Source organism: Vulpes lagopus, chromosome 20 (assembly GCF_018345385.1).
Source record: "Vulpes lagopus strain Blue_001 chromosome 20, ASM1834538v1, whole genome shotgun sequence".
Classification (NCBI taxonomy): Eukaryota; Metazoa; Chordata; class Mammalia; order Carnivora; family Canidae; genus Vulpes; species Vulpes lagopus.
The window spans coordinates 37,642,680-37,665,144 of NC_054843.1; the positions used below are offsets into that span (position 1 = coordinate 37,642,680).

The window sequence follows — 22,465 nt, forward strand, 5'->3', positions numbered from 1 at the left end:
ATAATGTGATTCAAGGCTTGGAACGTCCAGAGCCAGCCCTTTAACCTCTGGGGAATGGAGAGGGGTCTGAGATGGAGTTCAGTCACCACTGGCTAGTGATTTAATCAGTCATGCAAAGTAATGAAGCATCCATGAAAACCTAAAAGGACAGGGTTGAGGGAGCTCCCAGGTTGGTGAAATCAGACTGCCTCTATATGCCATGGTGCTGGGGCCTCAGACTCCAAGAGAACAAAAACTCCTGCATTCAGAATCTTGCCCTGAGTATCTTTTCCTTCTGGCTGTTAATTTGTATCCTCTATATATTCTGCAATGAACCAGCAATCTAGTAAAGAAACAGGGTTTCTGAGTTCTGTGAGCCCACCTAACAAATTCATCAAACCCAAGGTGGGAGATAGAGAAGTACAGTATGGAAATCTCTGATTTACAACTGGTCCGTCAGAATCACAAGTAACAACCTGGATTTGTGATTGACATCTGAAGTGGGGACAATTCTTAAACTGAACCTTTGACCAGTGGAATCTGACACTCCACTCCATGTAGAGAGTGGCGAGTCTAGTTGAATCATGTATGGAATACATAGATGGTGTCTGAGAATTGCTTGGTGTGTGTGTGGGGGGGGGAGAAAGACACACATACTGGAATTGGTGTCAGAACTGTAACAAGTGAATGAGAAAAGATGGAAAACCTGATAGCAAGGTAGGTAAGAGAAAAATGCTATCTGAGCAATTTGGAAGAAGAGCATTGAGTCACAATTATTTGACCATGGGATATGAGTTCATCATTTCTTAATATTTTTAAAAAACAAAATATTTTCTCTATCCACCATGCTTACATAGGCGTCTTATTGATTCAGTGTTTGTGATGATGGTGGGTTTCTTTGTGCTTTGTTTTATGATGATGGTGTTAAGCAAATGAAAAATACTGATGTACTCTAGTTTTTGGCTCCTTGGTGTCCTAAGTCTCAGCCTCTCGGCTATATTTAAGTGTGCATGCCCTTTAAATAAGGAGTGAGATATGAAACATGTACAAGTACAGTTTGTTCGCCAACTAATTAGAATGAATGCCAACCAGTCTGGTGCATTTCAGCTAATATCTGGCTGCTTCAAACTACGGGAGAATCAAGCTATTAGAGTGCTGAGTTTAAATACTACATATTTTTATTTTGTCTTTATTGTAATGAACAAGCCTCTTTAGCTCCTGCTGTGCACTTTTGGAGGGTCTTCCATATGGTTGCTGCTAAGTATTTTGGCATTTTTCCCAACTGTTACAATTGGGTCAGTGGGGGGGACTGTATAGGAGTAATAAAGCAGGGGTGACTGCGGCGGGGAGGAGTAGCATTACCCGCGCTAACAGCTCATTGCCTCGCACGCGCTCAAGCACAGCTCAACCCCATCCATCACAGCAGGCACCAGGGTAAACTGCCTTTTTGCCATATAGTTCACACAGAAAGGCCAGGTCTCGGGTTCAGAGCCCAGAGTTCTTATTTCTAGTTTTTCTTGTTTCCTTACTCATTGTCCCATAACATCTAGAGTAATTTGCGTATCACCATATCGTTCTGAGAAAGTCTTCATGAGCAGCCTCAGCTAAGTTTTAGCGACAACAGCAGGATCATCGGTGTCCCTGAGCACTTTGATAGCAGACGCCGTGACTGCAGTGTTTCCGCCGGCAGGAGTGACTGAAACAAAGGCTACTAGTATTTTATCCGTGGAAGGCTGTGTGGCTTCAAGCGCCAGTAGATGGGAGGCGGAAAGTCCGCAGCAAAGTCAGTAAGACTCTGACCAGCGAAATGAGACATTCGGCTGAGGCGCGCGGGGAAGCCGGGAGCTCGCCGTCTTGATTCAGGCTGTGTTTTCCGTATTTACGCTTCTCTGAATAATTTATTACGCTTTTCCTTTAGGGGCTCCTCCCCCAACACACATTACGCATCACGATGCAGTCACATAGCACTGTAATAGGTTCACAGTATACTCGTGAATTTTTCTCGAGCAATAATTTTAAGAAACAGAGGCCTTTAAATCCGTACGCAGAGGTGGGGTTTCTGTTCGTGTCTTTCACGTTTCCAGCCAAGAACGGTCAACAAGGAGCGCGGCAGCACGTTGCTCCCTGTTCCCGCCCGCCCTCCGCAAGCCCAGGAGCAGGACTCGCGGACACGCGCCGGGCGGTCGCGCCCGGGCCGGCGAGGCAGGTGCCCGCCCCTCAGGACCCCCGGGGCTGCCCGGACTGAGGAAGGTCCCGAGGCGGCGACGGGGCGTCGCTGACCGGCATCTCCGGCTGGCTCCGGGACGACGCCCTCTGGCGCTGACACGCTGGAGACCCCTCCGGCCGCCCCGCTGGAGGAGGCGAGGGCTAACCCGCTCCCGCGGCAGCCGGCCGGCCTGACCGAGCCCGCGCAGAAGCTCCCACGCCGCCGCGGGCGGGAGGGCGGGAGGGCGGGAGGGCGGCGGCAGCGGCTTCAGGCGCCGCAGTGCGCAGGCGCGCGCGCCTCTGACGCAGGCGCCGCCTACAAGTGACTTCTCCAAAAAGTGTTTAGTTGTCGGTCACCTGAGCTCGGGCGACGCGGCCGCGGCAGGCGTCGCGACGCCCGCCCTCCGCGGCTCCCGCCCGGAGACCTGCCCTCGCCGCTCGCCGCTCGCCGCTCGCCCCGCCGCAGCGGACCCTCTACGGGCCCGTCTCTTCCGTCCTGTCCTCTCCGGCCGCGGGCGGGACCGGGCGGAGCCGGCGGCCCGGGCGCGGCCCCTGACCATGGCGTCGCTATTCAAGAAGAAAACCGTGGACGGTGAGTCGGGGCCGCGCGGAAGGGACCCCGCTCTGCGCCGCTGGCGTGTCTCGGGCGCGTCCGCCACGGTTCTTTCTGCTCCCGGAGGCGGGGTCGCGGCCGGTGGCCCACAGGTGACCGCCCTCGTGCGTCACTTGTCGGCTTCCCCGAGTCTCCTGACGCGCCGCGCCTCAGCCTCGCCTCAGCCTCGCCTCAGCCTCACCTGCGCGGCTCCGGTCCCGTGACGGCCGCCGCGGCCCTACCGCCCGCCCCCGCCCCGCCCCCACCGCCACCGCCACCGCCACCGCCACCCCCGCCCCCACCCGCCTGTTTCCCCCTTAGCGAGACCTGCAGCCCTCCGGGGAGGCTGCGTGCGGCTGGCTCTGGGGTGTCATTAGACGGTATTTGACGAATTCTTGCCGGTTGCCTCTGTTGGCCGGTCGCCCTGCGTCCTGGAGCGCAGACGGCAAACCCGTGTGGAGCTGGACGGGGCACACCAGGCTCCGGGCACAAAGTGAACCTGGGTCTGGGTCGTCTTGCTTTAAGAATATCCCACGGCAGAGATGTGAAACAAGTGCTTCTTTACCGACTCCAATAGAAATGGAAAAGAAACCTAAGGGAAGTGACTCGGGTTTGCTTTTTGTAATGTATTTTCCCTTCCCTATGATTATCTTTCGCTAAGTAAAAGATGTGACACGTACTTCTGCATAGAAGTTTACACTTTCAGATACTTGCATTGGTTCAGACAGCTCAATGCCATCTTAAGAAGAAAAAAAGAATGTACAGAAATATATAAATTGTTTAAAAGCAATTACTGTAGTGTATATTATATAACATTAATGAATTATTCTTGATATTTTCAGTTACTGCCACCAGGAATCAAATTCATTCAAGTTATTTAAAATTTGTGTTTCCTATTACATGTTGAGTCTAGGTTGCTGTTGGTTCAACCGAAGAATCACTTCTTTGTAAGGGTCTAACCCTGCCACAAAAGGAGCAGTGGTAGCTAGACCGCGGTTGGTACAAACAGCGCTGAGTCCAGACCTGGGGTACTTCTTTATTCCTTTGTATGGACTGTCCCAGTGCCAGCAACATTATTTTGGGGAGGATAACAAAGACATCACTTTTACTTTGCCACTCTATCCTTCACTTCAACACATAATGTAATTTTAGTCCTGATTTAGTGCACAGCATAATACATTTTTGCCTGCCCTGAATGGGCGACAAAAAAAAATTTTTTTTCCTGATTTATGGACTTTTTATTAACTAAGAAGTACCATTTACAGTACCTGGAATACCTTCCGAGTTGGTATAGGATGTAGTACAATTATTTGAGAATGCCATCTAATTTTGAATGTGGCACTTTCTTCACTGTTTCAGTACCAATATCATGGTTTTCTGTACTTATGGGCAGGTGGGGAGGGGCAGAAAGGTTTATTTTTTTGTTTCAGTTTTATTTAGTGAGAATTTACTAAAGAGAGGAAAAGAGTTAGACCTTTGTTACTGGGATGTTACAGATTGTATTTTTAAAAACGTCTTAACATTAAAGGCCAAACAGCTTTAATTGCTTAATATCTGTCAAATATTTTCACAGACATAAATGTTAGTTCTGTATTCTCATTGGTGTGCTTCTTGGTGAATTTGGCAGGCTAGTGACTATTGTATTGTACTTGAAGTACAGACCAGAGAAAGAGAAAAGAGAAAAAACAGTGAGGATGTTTAATTGCATACTCATTTGCAGTTGGGTTAATTCATCCAAGAAATAATGTTTTTTGCTAAATAGGTTTATTTGTGAAAATAAAGTCTTAAGGACTTTGGCTAGGAACTATACTACTGATTTAAAAGATCTATGTGTGAAATTTCTGAATATAAATTTGGCCACTGTGTGCATTTACTATAACTACTAAACTGCATACTTGATGTTTTTTTTTTTTTTACATTATCATGTCAATTCAGATCACTTAATGACATTTTAATTATAGATTTGTACTTTCATTTTTCTGATATAGAGCTTTATTGGTGTTTTTACTCTTTGTTTTATTAAAAAGAGGGTGTTTTGTTGAAAAGGTGACAGCATTCTTCTTAGCAGTAATGAGGCTGTATATTATGAAATGTAATGTATTTTTATGCATTTCTCCCAGACCTTAGACTCGTTGATTATTGATCATAAGATCATTTGCTGTATGCTGCCTTTTTATCTGTTTCAGCAGTAATGAAATTCTGAAATATAAGGAAATATGTAACTGCATATAGATCTGGAAAAATGAATCTTTTTGTCTATTTGGATTGGCTGGAAGAGTTGCATGCTATATCATTAAAGACTACGGCACTTGTAAATTAAAAAGGGAGACAACATTACAGCACTTATTACTATTCAGAGTTATGTTTAATTCATTTTTGACACAAAGATGAACAAGACTGCAGTGTATACTTTGTTAGAGAAATTAATGAGAATTGTACTTCAATGCCACAGAAGAGAAAAATTCCTTTGAATTTGAAATTACAGTGGAGTATTTGGTTTCCCTTTTATACTGATTTTTAAGGTATATACATGTACATGCGGTAATGCGTTTACAGTGCTTCTCCCCCCACCCCAAGTGGACTAATGGTGACCTATTTATTGAAACTAATTATGAACCTGTAAATCAGGTTGCCATGAGGATTTATCATAAATGCACAACTAAAATAGGTCTTTTAAAAAGTGAAAAATTTTAAGAACTATATAATTTTTGTTGTCCTTGTTAAAGGCAAATTTGAGGTCCTGCTCTAAGCCAGCACTGTGGTAGCATTTTGTGTGCAGCATCTTATTTAATTTTCACAAAACTTAGATGATAAGTGCTATTACTGTCCTCACTTTATAGGTGAGGAAATTGAGATACAGAGAACTAAGTAATTTGCCCAAGGTGACACAACTTAGTAGCAAAACCAGAACCTCATCCCTTGAGTATTATCATTGATAATATTTTTGTATAAGAGATCCTATGGCACATTTTAATTTTGCTATTCTTCTAGTATATGGAATTCCCAACCTTGGTAACTGTCTGTGAGCCAGGCTATTTTCCTCTTGGAATCAGTGGTAGAGCTTTAATTTCACATAGTGGTAGAACTGGAAGAAAAAAAAAAAAAAAAAAAAAAAAAAACCCTCCTTTTTCTGACTCTCCACTGACCCAAGGGTAGAAACCTAAGAATAGGAAGTATTGGCCAGTTTTTTTGCTCTTCATGTAAACTTCTTAAAGGAGTAGTGTTGTCTTCTATTCCTTCCCCCTTTATTCTCAGACCACCCCTCAATTCTACAGCAGTTTGCTTTACATCTTAAGTAATGAGATCTTGCTAAGATCATCAGTGACTCCTAGATTGCCAAAATGGCCATTTTTTAGTGATCATTTCTTGGGCCTATGTTTTGCATTTGATCCTAATAATTTCTTTATTGAAATTCTCTTTTGGCTTCCATGAAACTCTGTAATATATTCTCTGACCACTCTTTTACTGTCTCCCTTCAGATTCATCTTTTCCTTTTTTCCTTCCTCTTTTCCTCCCTCCCTTCCTTCCCCTTTTTTTCCCCCTGCTCCTTAAATGGTAGTGTTCTTGGTTCCATGTTGGGCTACCACCTTTCTAACTGTACAGTCTCTCCTTGCATGATCTTACCCAAAGCCTTATTATTGTGGTTACTACCTAAATGCTGATAGATACCAAATTTGTGTTTCTAGTTTCTTCTGAGTTTCAGACCTGACTTGCTGAGTATCTCTACCTAGAAGTCCCAAAGTACCCCAAATGGAGATTCCAAACAGAATTCATCACCATCTCCTTAAGTTAGTTCCTTTCCTGAGTCTCCTGTTCCAGTGTTGGCAGGTCTTGATTTTGTCTCCTACCTTTAATTAATTACCAAGTTTTGCTCCTTTTGCCTCTTACGTATTTGGCACACACAATTTTTGACTGTGAGCCTGCAATTCCTGCTCTAATTCAGATCCCATTTACCTTGCACTCTATTACATCATCTTTCTGCCTTTTTTCCCCCTATAGTTTCATAGCCCTTAAACTGTTCATCTACAGAGTTGCCTTGTGATTTGATCTACCTGAAACCCAAATCAGACTATGCTGGTCCTCAGTTTAAACCCCTTTAGTATATCCATGATACCAACAGAATCCGTGAGAGCTCTTTAATAAGGCATATACGGCCCTCCATGATCTGATCCTTGACTTTCTTGTCATGTCTCTGAACATTTTACTGTCCAGCAGTATTGTTTTTATATTCATCAGTACATACCACGGTCTTTTCTCTCTGACGTATTTTTGCTTGTGATATCTTTATGCATAGAATCCTCTTTTTCCTCCTCCTGGCTAACCTGCACTATGTCAGGTGTTTTTCTTCTCTGATGCAATCTCAAATTGCGTTAAGGATCTCGCTCCTATATTGTAATTTTTTTAGCCTCTGTTTCCTGACTTGCATTCACTGGGACTAAAGTAGATCCTTGTATACTTCCAAAGTTGGACTATGTCTGTTCTAAGTTTTTCCTGTATTCTGTTTATGCAAGGTAGCAGTCTCTTTAGGATTCCTGAAAGTATCTCTGCATTGATTTATAATTTAGAAACAAAATTTCAAAATAATAGCACTTGTTAACCAAAAGTAGTTTCCATATCCAGAGCTGTTTATAAACTACATCCATATATCATTGCCACCCACTTGCAAGCTTAGACATAATTTGAGGAGCCTTACTGGCATAAGAGCAAGGTTCTTGGTTTTTGCCTTACTGGGGATTGTATCCATGTATGCTGTTAGTCGGAGTTCAGAATCTGTGAAGTTTTGACTAACTCGGAATAAATCTCCTGCCAAAAGGTAGGTTGACACATTTGTGATATATTAAGAAAGGATAAAATACTATCTATATGGGAAGCCCAGGTGGTTCAGTGGTTTAGAGCCACCTTCAGCCCAGGGCGTGATCCTGGAGACCCGGGATCGAGTTCCACGTTGGGCTCCCTGCATGGAGCCTGCTTCTCCCTCTGTCCCTCTCTCTCTCTCCCTCTCTCTCTCTCTCTGTGTCTCTCATGAATAAATAAATAGAATCTTAAAAAAAAAAATACCATCTATTTAAACTGAATCCCCTCCAGAACTTTTCTGCTTTCTTCCAACTGAGATACAACCTTCTGGTACTACCTGTAATACCTAGGTCTTTCCTAAGATGCTGTGGGTTTCCTTGGTGCTTGTTATTGTGGATATTTAAAAACTCAAATTTTTCTTGCTGTTTGCCCCCTGCATTCTTGGCACACCAAAGAAAAATAATTGAACATGGGATTCAGAACTATAGTACTCTTTGAGCATTTTTCTGAGTGAAATTCTCCCTACTTCTAGTATAGATATTTCATAGGAAAATGTCTCCCCTTTCTCTGCATCCCTAGCATAACTCCAAAGACTGGTATTTCTTTTCATGCTGCTGTTTTGCACCTTCAAGTCCACAGGTCTGTGAAACTTTCCTTTCATAGGAGCTTTGCCTCTTGTTCCCTCTCATCTACAGCGAGAAAATACTCTTTCACAGTTTTCTGAACTGAAGCTGTTACTGATGTTGGTACAAAGCCTGGGTCTTTGAGGACCAAATGAGACCTGAAGATCTATTGGTACATAGTCCATGTGAAGACCTTCCTTCAGCTCTTGGAAACACTGATATTTTACTAGTAATAAATTAATCTGAATGAATTTCTCAGGATTTGAGTGACTTGAGACTTTACTTGGTGGTGGGGGCAGGGGAGGAAAGCATTCCTTTTATGCCACCATAGGGCTAGACTAGCCTCTCCTGTTTTCTCTTTAGTATTCCACCTGTTCCTTCCAGGAAAGTCCTGCTGAGTTTCTCAACTTCAGACTAGTTTTTAAATGGATCCAGGACCATATGTAAAAGAAATGTGTTGGCACAATCCTCCACAGCCCTTTCTGTTTCCCATTGTTGTTTTTTATTTTTTGTTCTTATTTTTTCTTTACCATGTGTCAAAACTGGTTAATTAAACTAATATTATTCCTCCCTGATCTGTTGATACAGAATTTCCAAAGCCTGAAAAAAAAAGAGATTTGCTTGCATATCAAATTGAATTCCTCCACTAGGTGTTCTCTCATTGTCATTGTCCTTCTGCCTCTCAGTAAATTTGGTTCCCAGAGCCAGCATTTCCTAGAAACTGACCATAAACATCCCTGTTTTATCCCCTAATTCTTGAGTTTGTACCATTTTGTAGTTTTTTTTCTCCCCATCCCCCGAAGAAGGTGGTGCATCCTCCCATAGCCAGGACTCCTATCCTGGTTATTGTTTGGTAAGCTCCACCACAACCCCAGTTCTATTCAGTAAGGGTCAGTATGTATCTAATTATCTAATACCTTTCTCCTGCTAAACCAGGGCTGCAGACTCTCTACTTCCACTCACAGTTGCTGTGGAGATTGCAGATGAAATCTAAAGTAGAAGCTCCCTGCCTTCTCAGGTCTTGCTCTCCAGAGCAAGTTAATAAAAATGGTAAGGCAGGATGTGCTTTATTTCTTCTGTGCTCCTATTTCAATCCATGTAGTGAGCAGATTTAGGACAACTGATAGGCAGTAAAACTGCATGAACCAAAATGATTGTTTTTTCCTTTAAAGAAATACATTTAAAAGCAGAAAATATGCTGTATTAGATTAAAATTTCTGTCCTGACTTTATGGTAAAGCACAAAACCCAGTATATGGTAGAGTGGATGTTGTCAAGTAGACCAGCTGGAATCCCACTGAGTGGTACCATTTGCATGTTGTGCCTCAGGGCTCCTGGGGCAATGATCCTGAACTACCCTTGAGACAGGCCACCTCCTCTCCCCAAGAAGAAAGGCACTTTAATTTAAATACATTTAAAATATAATTCACAAATTAATGAATGCCTGTATTTAGAGTTGATAATTACTTTTTGCTTTAATCCTCAAATGTTGAAATTGTATGTAAATAAGCAAGGTCTGGAAGGACAGCCATAATTCAAGTTGGGGCCTCACCTCAAACCCCAGTTGAGAATTCTAGTAAGCTAGGTTGGACCACATGGAGGTCCCTTTTGTTTTGTTTTGTTACTTACTCCCCCCCTCGCCCCCCCCTCCCCAGGCAGATAGACCTTATTGATTCAGAACCAAGGAAAGCAGAATGGCTTTTTCTGTCTGTAACTTCTGAAATCCAGAATTTAAGTCTTCAGTCACTAGTGCACACATGTGTATTTCATTCAGTAAAAAGAGCCCAAAAGGCTAGAATAGCTTTTTAATGCCTACAGTGGAGCTGGCTTGGGTGGCCTTCTTTAAGTGTTGTGCTGGGTATGGATGAGAAAGAGGGTAGTGGTTGGGGTGGCCTCCAGACCCATTTTCCTTCAGGGAGTGGTACCAAAGAGAACATACCACAGTCACAGCCATGCTACCATTGCCATTTTCACAATGCAAACGTTTTTTATTGCCACCTGTGCTTCTCAGCAGCCCTACAAGGTAGATGAAATGCTGAAATATAAAAATTTGGGCATATTCTTTTGCATGGACAGGAGCCGAGCACTTTATGTCCTAGATGTCCGCAATACCCAGTATATGTTTCTGTCCCTGTCTTGGCTCGGAATGAAAAAAAGGGGGAAAGCAGAAAATTGTAAGGGAAATATCTGGCTATTTCAGTGCTCTATTTTTCCACTGTATAAAGAGATTTATCATAGCTCAGGTTCTGTTATTATTAAATTATCAACCATCTTGCTTGGTAACCGATACAGTTTATTATATATTTTAAAGAAATGTATTGAATATGTCTATTAAGCATTTCTTTTACATTTTCAATATATGTTTGTACTCCTGTAGATCATGGCTAAGTATACTATATTGGGGTAATGGTTGGCATGAAGTGTAGTGGGAATACAAATTGATAAATAAAATACTTGCTCCTAGCTCTTAAAGAGCTTGTAATCTTGGGAGGAAATCAAACCTACCAAAAAATGAATATAATGGAAAATAAGGTTGAAACAAACAATAATTTGTTTTATAGGATATACCTATCATCTCATATGAAGAAAATGTTTTACTATCTTTTCTTACTTACCGTAATATGTTTTAAAGTGTTATGACTGTATTTTAATATGCAACATTAGATGCCCTCATTTTATAGCTTAGAACTGTTTAAATATTGATAGGTCTATTAACTACGGGCTATGCAGTAGTTAATTTTCTTTATTTTTCTTTAATATACAGTGACACATAAAATTAAGAAAAGTGAAGTAAAACTTTTGATTAAGGTATGTTTTGGTAAAATTTCATGTCATGATATGTGTTTTCCCAACAAAGATGGCTATACCTATTTTCTGCACTCTGGTTCTCTGACATCAACTGGGTACCTCCAAAAAGTCAGTCCTAACACTATGTAGAGTTAGCAGAGACTCCACAGGGTCAGGGCTCAGTCCTACAAGACTGTCCTCATCTTAGATGCAGTCACAGGTCCCAGTTTGCCACCAGTACTTCTGACTAACCAGCTGTTAGTTCATCTACATTTGTGTCATTGTTCATGTAGATGAACCCCATTAAGTTCATCTACAGTTTGATAATTTGCTAGAAAGACTCTTAAAACTCAGGAAAGTGTTTTACTTAGGAGTAGCCAATGGAAGGAAAGTTTTAGGCGCTGTAAGCAGCACAGAGCTTTCATCCTTTTCAGGCATGCTGCCCTCCCAGTATGCCTAATAGGATGTTTACCAACCCAGAAGCTCTCCTCATCTTATTAGTCAGGAGTTTTTTTAGCCCAATCTTTAGCCTCACTCCCTTCTCCTGAGGTCAGGTTGGTGGGGCTGAACTTCTACCCACTAATCAAGCATTTGTTCTTTCTAGTAACCAGCTTCCTATAAAAACTATCTAGGGGTTCCCTTTCTTGAGTTAAAAGATATTCCTATCGCTAAGGAAATTCCAAGGGTTTTAGGAGCTCTGTGCCAGGAATTCAAGACAAAGATCAAATATTAACTTGTTACTATATATTATAGCACTCTCATAATGAAAAAGTATGTATTGATAGAATTCTAGATCTTAGTAGTCAAAGCTTTGAGCAACTGCTTTGCATCTGTGTCAGTTGTCTGTCCACAATTTAACTTGTCAATATGGTGGCTTCTCTTTCACCTGTACTCTAATGGCTTTAGAAGACCCTCATCACTATCCCAGTATTACCTTTTCATTTTATACTAGTTGGGTTTAGGGAGTTGTCAGTACACAAAGATGTCATACTCCAGGGCAGCCCGGGTGGCTCAGCGGTTTAGCGCTGCCTTCAGCCCAGGGAGTGATCCTGGAGACCCAGGATTGAGTCCCATGTCGGGCTCCCTGCATGGAGCCTGCTTCTCCCTCTGCCTGTGTCTGCCTCTCTCTCTCTCTCTTTCTCATGAATAAATAAATAAAATCTTAAAAAAAAAAAGTAATACTCCAAGAGTTTATTTGTAATTTCATAGTTTTGTATATAGAACACTTTCTGTTGAAATAGTAGGGTGAGTGCTTAATGTTTTTATACCAGTTCATTGGCTTTGGCAAGTAGCATTCTAAGTTCAAAAGAAGAAAATTGGGAGTGTTTGACTATTGAGGATGAAAATGACTGATGACTGCTTTTAAAGCTAGGGAAATGAGAGCTCTGCTGTTTATTGTCTATCTACAGTTGTCAGAGGAAAGATCCTGTGGACTGAATTATGCCCACAAAATTCATATGTTAAAGTCTTAACCCCTGATGTGGCTGTATTTGGATATAGGGTGTGTAGAGAGGTAACTGAGGTTAAATGAGGTTATGAGGGTATGGCCCTAATCCAATAGAGGATGACCTTAAAGAAGAGGAAGAGACACCCAGAGAAAAGGCCATGTGAAGATGCAGCAAGAAGGCAGCCATCTGCATGCTAAAGAGAGAAGCCTCAGGAAAAACCAAACCTGCCAACACCTTGATCTTGGACGTTCAGCTTCCAGATCTGTGAGAAAATTAGTTTGTTGTTTACCCAGTCTATGGTATTTGTTATAGCAGCCCTAGGAAACTAAAAACCATGTTATTTTAAAATAGCATGCCAACCAGTGCTCCATGGAACACTGGATCTAGGAAATGTTAATAGAAATTTCTTAAAGGAGATCCTTGGATTAATAAATTTTGGATATAAAGGTATTTGGGTGGCTCAGTCTGGTTAAGCGTCTGACACTTGATTTTAGCTCAGGCCATGATCTCAGGGTCCTGGGATCAAGCCCCATGTTGGGCTCCCCACTCAGTGGGGAGTCTTTCTGTCTTCCTCTCCCTCTGCTCCTCCCCCTGCTTGTGCATGTGCTCTTAAGTAAGTAAATAAATAAACAAATCTTTTAAAAAATAAATAATTTTGGGAAATAATCTACCATATATTCCTCCCCTTAAGAATTGACTGCATTTTTTTTCCCCCAATTTTATCCAGGGATGCCTGGGTGGCTCAGCGGTTGAGCGACTGCTTTTAGCTCAGGGCATGATCCTGGAGTCCCAGGATTGAGTCCCACATTCAGCTCCCCGCAGGGAGCCTGCTTCTCCCTCTGCCTGTGTCTCTGCCTCTCTATCTCTCTGTGTCTCTCATGAATAAATAGGTAAAATCTTTAAAAAAAAAAAAAAAAAACTTTAACACTTCCTAAATATATTTGTCTATGGAACATTTCCTTTCTCTTTTTTAAGTGAAATGTGTTGCCCATCCAGAATAAAGTAGGTGGTAGGAGAGACAGGCGCCCCCCTCCATTTCCCTTATACATATGATATGGTTTCCTGTATCTAAGGAACTTACAAAATGACATCCCTAGAAAATCCTGAGCATGAGATGTCCACCAATATAACTTCATTGAGAAATAGTATGCAAAGGAGGTGAAATAGATGTCTTGTAAGGAGGAGCTCTGGCATCTTATTTACCTTTTATTCAGAAAGTCATTGTAGTTGATTAGTTATCCTTTATATAATGACTGAAGTGTTTTTCATCCTGTACAATTTTATTAATACAGGTCTATATTTATAAGAATTATGTTTCTGATAACTTTATTTCTTGTTTGTCTAAAAGGCTTCATTCATTCACAGCATAATATAGTAGTTACAATCAGAGGCCCTGGAATCAGACCACCTGTACAAGAATCCTAGCACCGTTTCTTCCTTGGGCAGATTTCCTCACCAAATATAAATTTCCTCCTCTGAAAAAAAGTGAGATAATAGTACTTACCTTTGTGGTTGTTGTGAACCACGTAGTATAGTGCCTATTCCTCAATATAGTTTTTATTCTGACTCAGTAAAGTTATATGTTATACAAAGAAATGTGTAGAACATAAATTGTGATGTTCCATTAGTAAAAGGATAATGGGTGTTGGCCCTTGTTTTATTTGAGGTAAAATCCACATAACATTGACCATTTTAAAATGAACAGCAATTTAGTGGCATTTAGTGGTTATATACCACTGTTGAAGTACCACCATTCTACTTCCAAATCATTATCACCTTACAGTAAAATCTTATACAAGTGAAGCAATGACTCTGCATTCTCCTTTTTCTCTAACCCCTGGCAACTACCAGTCTGCTTTCTATCTTCATGGATTTATCTTTTCTCATATGTCATATGAGCATAATCATAAAATGTGACCATTTATATCTGTCTTCTTTTGCTTAGTATAATATTTTTGAGATTTATTAATGTAGTATCAGTACTTCATTTTTTTTTTTTTTTTATAAAACTTCTTATACCTAGAAGTGGAATTACTGGGTCATATGATCATTTTATATTTATCTTTCTGAGGAGCCACCAAATTGTTATCCACAGTGGCTGAAACCATTTACATTTCTACCAGCAAAATATTAGGGTAACTATCCTCACATCTTCAATAACACATGTTGTTTTCCACTTTTGTTTTTGAATATAGCCATTCTGGTGGATGTGAAGTATTTCTCATTTCCCTTATGACTAATGATGTTGAGCATCTTTATGTGTTTATTGGCCATTGCTGTATCTCCTTGGGATAAGTTCTATTCAGATTCTTCAACCATTTTTAATGAGATTGTCTTGTTTTTGAGTTTTAGTAGTTCCATATAATATTCTGGATATTAGACTATTAACACATATATAGTTTGTATATATTTTCTCCCTTTCTGTACAATGTCTTTCCAAAAATTGATAATGTCCTTTGGGACATAGCCTTTAAGTTTCATGAATTCCATCTTATCTATTTTTCTTTTGTTGCTCATGCTTTTAAGAATTTATTGCCAAATCCCAGATCATGCAGATTTATTCTTATGTTTTCTTCTAAGAATTCTATGATTTCATTTCTTATATTTTGGGTCATTAATCCTTTATTCAGTTAATTTTTTAAAAAAATATATTTATTTAGAGAGAGCATGTGCATGTGAGCGGCAAAAGGGGATAGAGGAAGGGGGAGACTTTAAAGCAGACTCCATGCCAAGCCTGGAGCCCAGTGTGGACTCAATCTCATGATCATGACTTGAGCCAATTAAGAGTTGGACCTTAACCAACTGAGTCACCCAGGTGCCCCTAGTTAATTTTTATGTACATTGTGATGGAGGGGTCCGGTTTCATTCTTTTTCATGTGGACATTCTGTTGTCTCAATGCCATTTGATGAAGAGACCATTTTCTCTGTTACAGTTGTTCTTAAATCTACCTCTTGACTGGAAAGGTACTCTAATGAAGTGACTAAGATTAGGAGACAGAACACTTGGATCCAAATCTGGCATTACTACTTACTACCTTGTGACCTTGGGCAAGTTATTTAAACTTCCTAACACTCAATTTTCTTCGAATATAGAAAAAGCAACTCCATAGCATTGTTGTGAATATTATATACTAGCTATACACCACTTAGCAAGATTCCTGATAATGAGAGATCCGTTTTGGCAAGAATTACCATCCATATCTGTGATTTGTGAAGAAATTACTATTTAGTAACAATTAACCCAATTTATGGTCCATCAGGCCTAGACTAATACTTTAATTCTTCAAAAGATGGGACTAATGAATCCAAATGAATTGAGATAAGTTAAAAAAACATTAAGATCGAATGGAAATTTAAAAGTATATCAGGACATTATGTATGCTGCTTACACCTTCATAATATCCTTATTTTATGAATAAGAACCCTGAAGTTTAGAATATTAAATAATTTTGCCAAGATATCATCATATAATGACTCAGTGGCAGAGGGAGGATTCAAATCCGGGTCTGCCTCATTGGAAGTTCTGCTGCTTCACTCTAGAGTAGAAAAAGGATTTAATAAATACATGATCTATCTTCCTTCCTGGAATTTAATTAATACTGGCAGAGGAAGAGATGAGAAATTGTGTGTGTGTGTGTGTGTGTGTGTGTGTGTGAGGGAGAGTGAGAGAGACACACATGATATGTGCCACATAAAGCATTGCATACTATCAGTTCTCTAAAGGAATATTTTATTGTGATTTATATACACTTTTGGTTAAATCTCAAGACTATAGCATATCTGTAAGTATCTTGTAATTCTTTATATAATTAATATTTATAATCCAAGTATTAGTATTTGACAGTTTTTTAGTGTATTGAATTAAAAATTTTAACATCTAGTAAATCAAGGTTTCTTTTTTTATTAAGGTCTCCAAGTCTAATATTTCAACTGGTATTGAAGAAAATTTTAGAATTCATACATTTAGGTTTTTTTTGTGGTTCTCTTAGATGTAATAAAAGAACAGAATCGAGAATTACGAGGTACGCAGAGAGCTATAATCAGAGATCGAGCAGCTTTAGAGAAACAAGAAAAACAGCTGGTAAGTAGAACATTAAATTTCAGTTTAACTTTTCAAAAAAATTCAGAAATTAATGTTAGAATAATTAGCTAAGGAAAAGACACATAGCAGGTGGTGATTTACTAAGAAATGGCATTTAATGCCTTCCTGCCTTTTCTGCTTACCTTTGTTTATTGTGTCATTCTGATGATTTTTATCAGGATTCTGTGTATCCTGCTGATTATAAAATCAGATTATTCTTCAGTTTGTAGAAGTCATGAATGCTTATGAGGAAATACTGCTCAAAACACAGCTACCTTATTCTTGGTTAAAAACAAAGGCAGAAAAAAAAAAAAAAAAAAAAAAACAAAGGCAGAATAATTCTGAATTACAAGAAATAATTACATTAACTCATTGGTGTCTTATTTGATATTTTAGTGATCATTGTGCCTGTGATAATGAATGTACTTTTTAAAAAATAGATTATCTTGCCCACCTTAAAAATTTTTATATTTTTAAATGTATGTTGCTTAAAATCTTTAAACAAACAGCATGATTGAGGTAATGTCGACATGCAGTAAACTAAACATTTAAAGCATATGATTTCATGCATTTTGGCATATGGATAAATTCATGAAACCATTAGGGCCATCAGGGTAACGGACATAGCCTGAAAAATTTCCTTACTCCCTTTGTAATGTCTTTCTTTCTTTTTTTTTTTTTTTTTTTTGCTTCCATTTATGAAAAAAAAAGATTATTTAAATTCAATTAACATATAATGTATTATTGGTTTCAGAGGTAGAGATCAGTGATTCATCAGTTTCGAATAACACCTGTGGTCATTACATCATGTCTTCCTTAATGCCCATCCCCCAGCTATCCCCCACCCCCCTCCGCTCTAGCAGCCCATTTGTTTCCTGTGATTAAGAGTCTCTTATGGTTTGTCTCCCACTCTGATTTTATGTTGTTTTATTTTTTCTTCTCTTCCCCAATGATCCTCTGTTTTGTTTCTTGAATTCCATATATGAATGAGATCATGTAATGTCTTAGACCTATCCCTCCCTGATTCCCTCCTCCCCAGCAAACACTGATCTGTTGCTGTAGATTAGTTCACATTTTCTAGACTTTATATAAATGGAATCATATAATATGAACTCTGTTTTTTTTTTTAACATGGCTTCCTTCATTCAACCCTGTTATTTTGAGATTAATTGATGTTATATAATCACTATTAGTTTTTAAATTTTACTTCATAGATGGATACTTCACAATTTATCTGTTAACCAGCTAGTGGACATTTGGGTTATTTCCAGGTTTGGGCTATTTTGAATAAAGTTGCTGTAAAGATGGAATTGAAGTCTTTGTGTGAACATATGTTTCGGTTTCTCTTGGGTATACTCCTAGGAGTGGGATTGCTGGATCATAGGGTAAGTGTATGTATGTTTAACTGTGTAAGAAACTGCTAGACAATTTTGCAAACTGGCTGTAATGTTTTCTCTTCCTGCCAGCTATATATGAAAGTAAAGTTGTTGCACATCCTGGACAATAGTTGGAGTTGACAGTCTTTTTGTCATTCTGGTGGTGTATAGTGGGTTGTCATTTTAAATTGTATTTTGCTAATTGCTAATGATGTTCAGTGTCTTTTCATGTGCCTTTTAAGAGCTTTTGTTTTTTTTTACATATTTCAAATACAAGTACGTTGTTAAATACACATTTTGCAAATGTTTTCTCCAGTTATTGGCCTTGTCTTTTAATTTCCTGATAGTGTTTTTTGTGAAACAGAAGATTTTTATTTTAATCAAGCGCAATATTCTTTTCTTCTATGAGTAGTACTTTTAGTGTCCCAAGAAATCTTTCCCTAACCAAAAGTCACTAATATTTTCTCTTAAGTTTTCTTCTAGAAGAATTACAGTTTTAATTCTTACATTTAGGACTGTGAACATATTGAATTGAGTTTTACTGTGTTAACCAGCTGAGGGTAGAGGTTCACTTTTGCATCTATTGAGATGCGGATTATGTAGTTTTTCTCCTTTGTTATGTAGTGAATTACATTTATTGAGTTCACTAAAGTTGAATCAAGCTTTTGCTCCTGGGATAAGCCACTTTGGTAATTACATGTTTTTTTGAAATTTTTTTTTTCAGTATGTTGGAATTTTGTTAAGAGTATTTGCACCCGTGTTGGTTGAAAGATACTGATTTGTATGTTTTCGTGCAGTGTCTTTATTTGGCTTTGACATCTGAGTGAGGCTGACTTTAAAGTATAATTTGATTTCTCTTACTCTTTCTTTACTGGAAGAGTTTGTGTATTCTTCCTTTAAATGTTTGATAGGACTCATCAGTAAAGCTTTTGAGAGTGAACATCTGTCAAGTGATTTGTCCATGTCTACTAAATTTTAAAATGTAATGACCTATTATTCATAATATTCTCATATTATCCTTTAACATCTTTAGGATATGAAGTGATGGCCTCCTTTGCATTCCTAATCTTTGCAATTTGTGTGTTCTCTTTGTCTCATTTATTCCCCTTTTCTATCTAGCTGATGGCCTGTCAATTTGATCAATCTCTTGTTTAAAAAAAACAGAGGGGTAGGGCTTTTGATATCATTAATTTTCTATATTTTTTTCTTACTACACAGATTTCTTTCATTGTTTGTTGTTTTTTTTCTTTGTATTTACTAAGTGTGCCACTTTTCTTTTTTCTACCTTTTCAATTTCAAAGCTTTGAGATACCTTTTTTCTAATAAAAGCTTTAAGCTATAAATTTCCCTCTAGGAATTATTTTAATGGTAGCCCACACATTTTCATGTGTTGCATTTTCATTTTATTAAGTTCAAAATACTATCTTATTTTCTCCTGAGATTTTTTTCCAACTGATGACTTATTTAGAACCATGTTGTTTAATTTCTGCTTATTTATGATACTCCTTTCTTTTCCTTACTGATTTTCAGTTTAATTTCATTGTGGTTAGGGAACCACATGATTTGTATGATTTCAGTCCTCTTAAATTTACTGAGTCTTGTTTTCTGATGGAAAATATATTTGGTGATTTTCTTTTTTAGTGTACACTTACAAAAAACAAGTATTCTGCTTTTAGTGATGAAGTTTTTATAAATGTTGGTTAGGTCAAGTTGATGATAGTATTTTTTGCAACTCTGTCTCATTGCAGATTCTCTGTCCACTTGTTCTAACAGTTATAGCAATGTCCTTCAGAGGGGAGTTGTTGATATTTCTCCTGCTAATTGTGTATTTGTTTCTCTTTCCAGTTCTGTCAGTTATGCTTCACATAGTTTGAAGCACTGTTCTTAGGTACATGCTCATATAGGGTTGCTTTAACATCTTTATTGATTCCTTTATAATTATGAGATGCCCTTTTATTTCTGGTAATATTCCTTGTTCTCAAGCTTGTTTGTGTGTTTGATCTACTGTTCATGTACCCACTCCTGATTTTCAGATTTTAGTAATTATATGGGATATATCTTCTATTCTTTTACTTAGCTGTGTTTTTGTAATTAAAGTTTTCTTGATACAGAATATAGCACAGCTTATGTCCTGCTTTTACTGAGGTGGTAGGTGAACCTTCTCACTTAGCTTTAAACCTACCACTGTGCTCTTTTTGCTCCGTTCCACCAACTCTCTTTTTTTCTTTTTCCTACTGACTTTTGATTTGAGCTTTTTCATTTTCTTTTGGGCTCTTTGTAAATATTGTTTTATATAAACTTTGCTTTGTATTTGTGGATGAAGGTACTAGTTCTGTCTTTCCCGTGTAAACATGTGGAATGAATTACCCTCTCAGATTACTCTTTATCTCTGTGACTTTATGACTGCCTCTTCCTCTCTTCATGATCAGGGGAAAAAAAGGTATATGATGTGTCTTTGATTTTCTTCTAAAATAAATCACTGGGGACTACCTATCAATGATTTTATTCTCTTTTTATTTCCTGTCTTAGGAATTAGAAATTAAGAAAATGGCTAAAATTGGTAATAAAGAAGCTTGCAGAGTTTTAGCCAAGCAGCTTGTACATCTACGGAAACAGAAAACAAGAACTTTTGCTGTAAGTTCAAAAGTCACTTCTATGTCAACACAAACAAAAGTGATGAATTCCCAGATGAAGATGGCAGGAGCAATGTCTACTACAGCCAAAGTAAGTAGGGACCTTTATATCCATACATTTGTAATTTTATCTAAGACATTTAAATGTCAGTATTCAAATCAGATTTAAAAGTACCTCCTGATGTATATGTGATACAGAATCTGTGAAATATTTAATAAAAGGAGTTATAATACTACATAATCCAAATAACTACATCTAAATTTTTTACATATAGTTAACTTTCATTATTATATTAGTTACAGTTGTGTATAGATTTTTTATTAATTTGTTACATTGTAAAATCTCTTGTTTCAGGACATTTTGATTGTCCCAAGGTCATGTGTAGCCTCTAGATTTTTTAAACTGACTTAAAATATTGTTTGCTTTTTTCCCTTAAATTGTCAGAAGATTTTTGGTCTTAGTTCATTAAGCTATAAGTTTTGATTACTTTTGAGTAATAATTTGTTCTTGATTCATTTTCACGTGTCAGAGAGATACATGATTTCTGTCAGGAGGATTTATCAGTTTTTATCAGGAACTTATGTTTAACTTCTGGCCTTTTATTTTTATTTTTATTTTTTTTAAAGATTTTGTTTATTCATTCATGACAGACTGAGAGAGAGAGAGGCAGACACAGGCAGAGGGAGAGGGAGAGAGAGAAGCAGGCTCCATGTAGGGAGCCTGACGTGGGACTTGATCTCAGGTCTCCAGGATCACACCTCAGGCCGAAGGTGGCGCCAAACCACTGGGCCACCGGGGCTGCCCAACTTCTGGCCTTTATATAAAAAAATGTTTTTACTATAGAGTTTAAAGGACTCTGAGCCTTTTTTGGAGAGAGAGAGTGCGGTGGGGTGGAGGGTAGAGGGAATAGGAGAGAGAGAATCTTAAGTAGGCTCCATGCTCAGCACAGAGCCTGACGCAGGGCTTGACCTCATGACCCTGAGATCATGACTGTGATTTTTTTTTTTTTTTTTTTTTGAGGGGCATGTCATCATTTTAATGATGTAGATCTTTGGTGTTTCCCTCATTAGCAGTCAGACTATCCCCTCTCCTCCCACCACAATGTTTCTATGATGAGTTACAAACAGAAAAGAAATCACATTTTCATACTAAAAACAAAATAATCAGAGCCTTGATTTCTCCACTAGAAACTACACGTACAGTTCAAGATTCCACATGCAACACCTTAAGTCACAGACCGAGACCTCACACTCTGACCTGGAGTCTCATCCCCTCCCCTAGCCTGGGGCTGGCTTTGGCCTGGGCTCATGGAATACTGCCACCCACAGGTGCTGCTCAGAGGGCCGAGGGGTGGGGTGGGACAGGGGGAGAGCTTGGTGGACAAGCCCTGGGGGCTGGCCAGCCTACACCCCCCACTCCTGAGTGAGGACCTGCCCACCATCCCTTGACTCCATCCTGTATCAGACAAGCAGGCTGCCCCCTTCACTCCATGGCTGTCCCCTATTAGTAAGTGCAGGAAGTTCCTGTTCTCAGGAATCTGGGAGCCTGGCCTGACCCCTGACTGTGGTCTCTGTGGGGTAAGATGATAGAGACAGGGTGAAGCTCTGGAAGGCTCAGAGATGGAGGTGGTTCCTTGGGGCCAGGCTGCTCCTCCTGCTTTTGGGCTCCTGGTGGCTCTGCCCATGCAACAGGTAGACAGGGCAAAGCTGCCCCATTGGCCACTGTCCAGAACGGTTTGGCCCAGATCTGGAAGACAGTTCACCCTTCTGGGGCTCTCTGCCCAGGGGTGAGTCTCTTAAGCCATGTTTCTAGGAGAAAGGGGAGGTTCATGGCAGGGATACCCACTTCCTCCTCCATTCACACGGAGCACAGCAGTATGGCTCTCCTGGGCTCTCTTTTAGAGAGATAGAGAGAGAGCGTGCGCATGCATTTGGGAGGAGCAGATGG

The 22,465-nt window shown here is 39.4% G+C and overlaps 1 protein-coding gene across 3 annotated transcripts in view; it reads left to right on the plus strand.

Moving 5' to 3' along the window:
• The first annotated feature begins 2,386 nt into the window (after window positions 1-2,386).
• CHMP2B (charged multivesicular body protein 2B) overlaps window positions 2,387-22,465 on the plus strand; it is a 30,727-nt gene continuing 10,648 nt past the window's right edge. The window contains exons 1-4 of one of the 3 annotated variants that reach the window (XM_041734826.1): window positions 2,387-2,776; window positions 16,417-16,508; window positions 17,780-17,893; window positions 20,414-20,608. In XM_041734826.1, coding sequence (XP_041590760.1) covers window positions 2,743-2,776; window positions 16,417-16,508; window positions 17,780-17,893; window positions 20,414-20,608 — 435 coding nt within the window. In that variant the 5' untranslated portion in view covers window positions 2,387-2,742. Of the gene's footprint in view, window positions 2,777-10,980; window positions 11,001-16,416; window positions 16,509-17,779; window positions 17,894-20,413; window positions 20,609-22,465 lie in introns of those variants that run through there. The other 2 variants (XM_041734825.1, XM_041734824.1) reach the window with 2 other exon arrangements.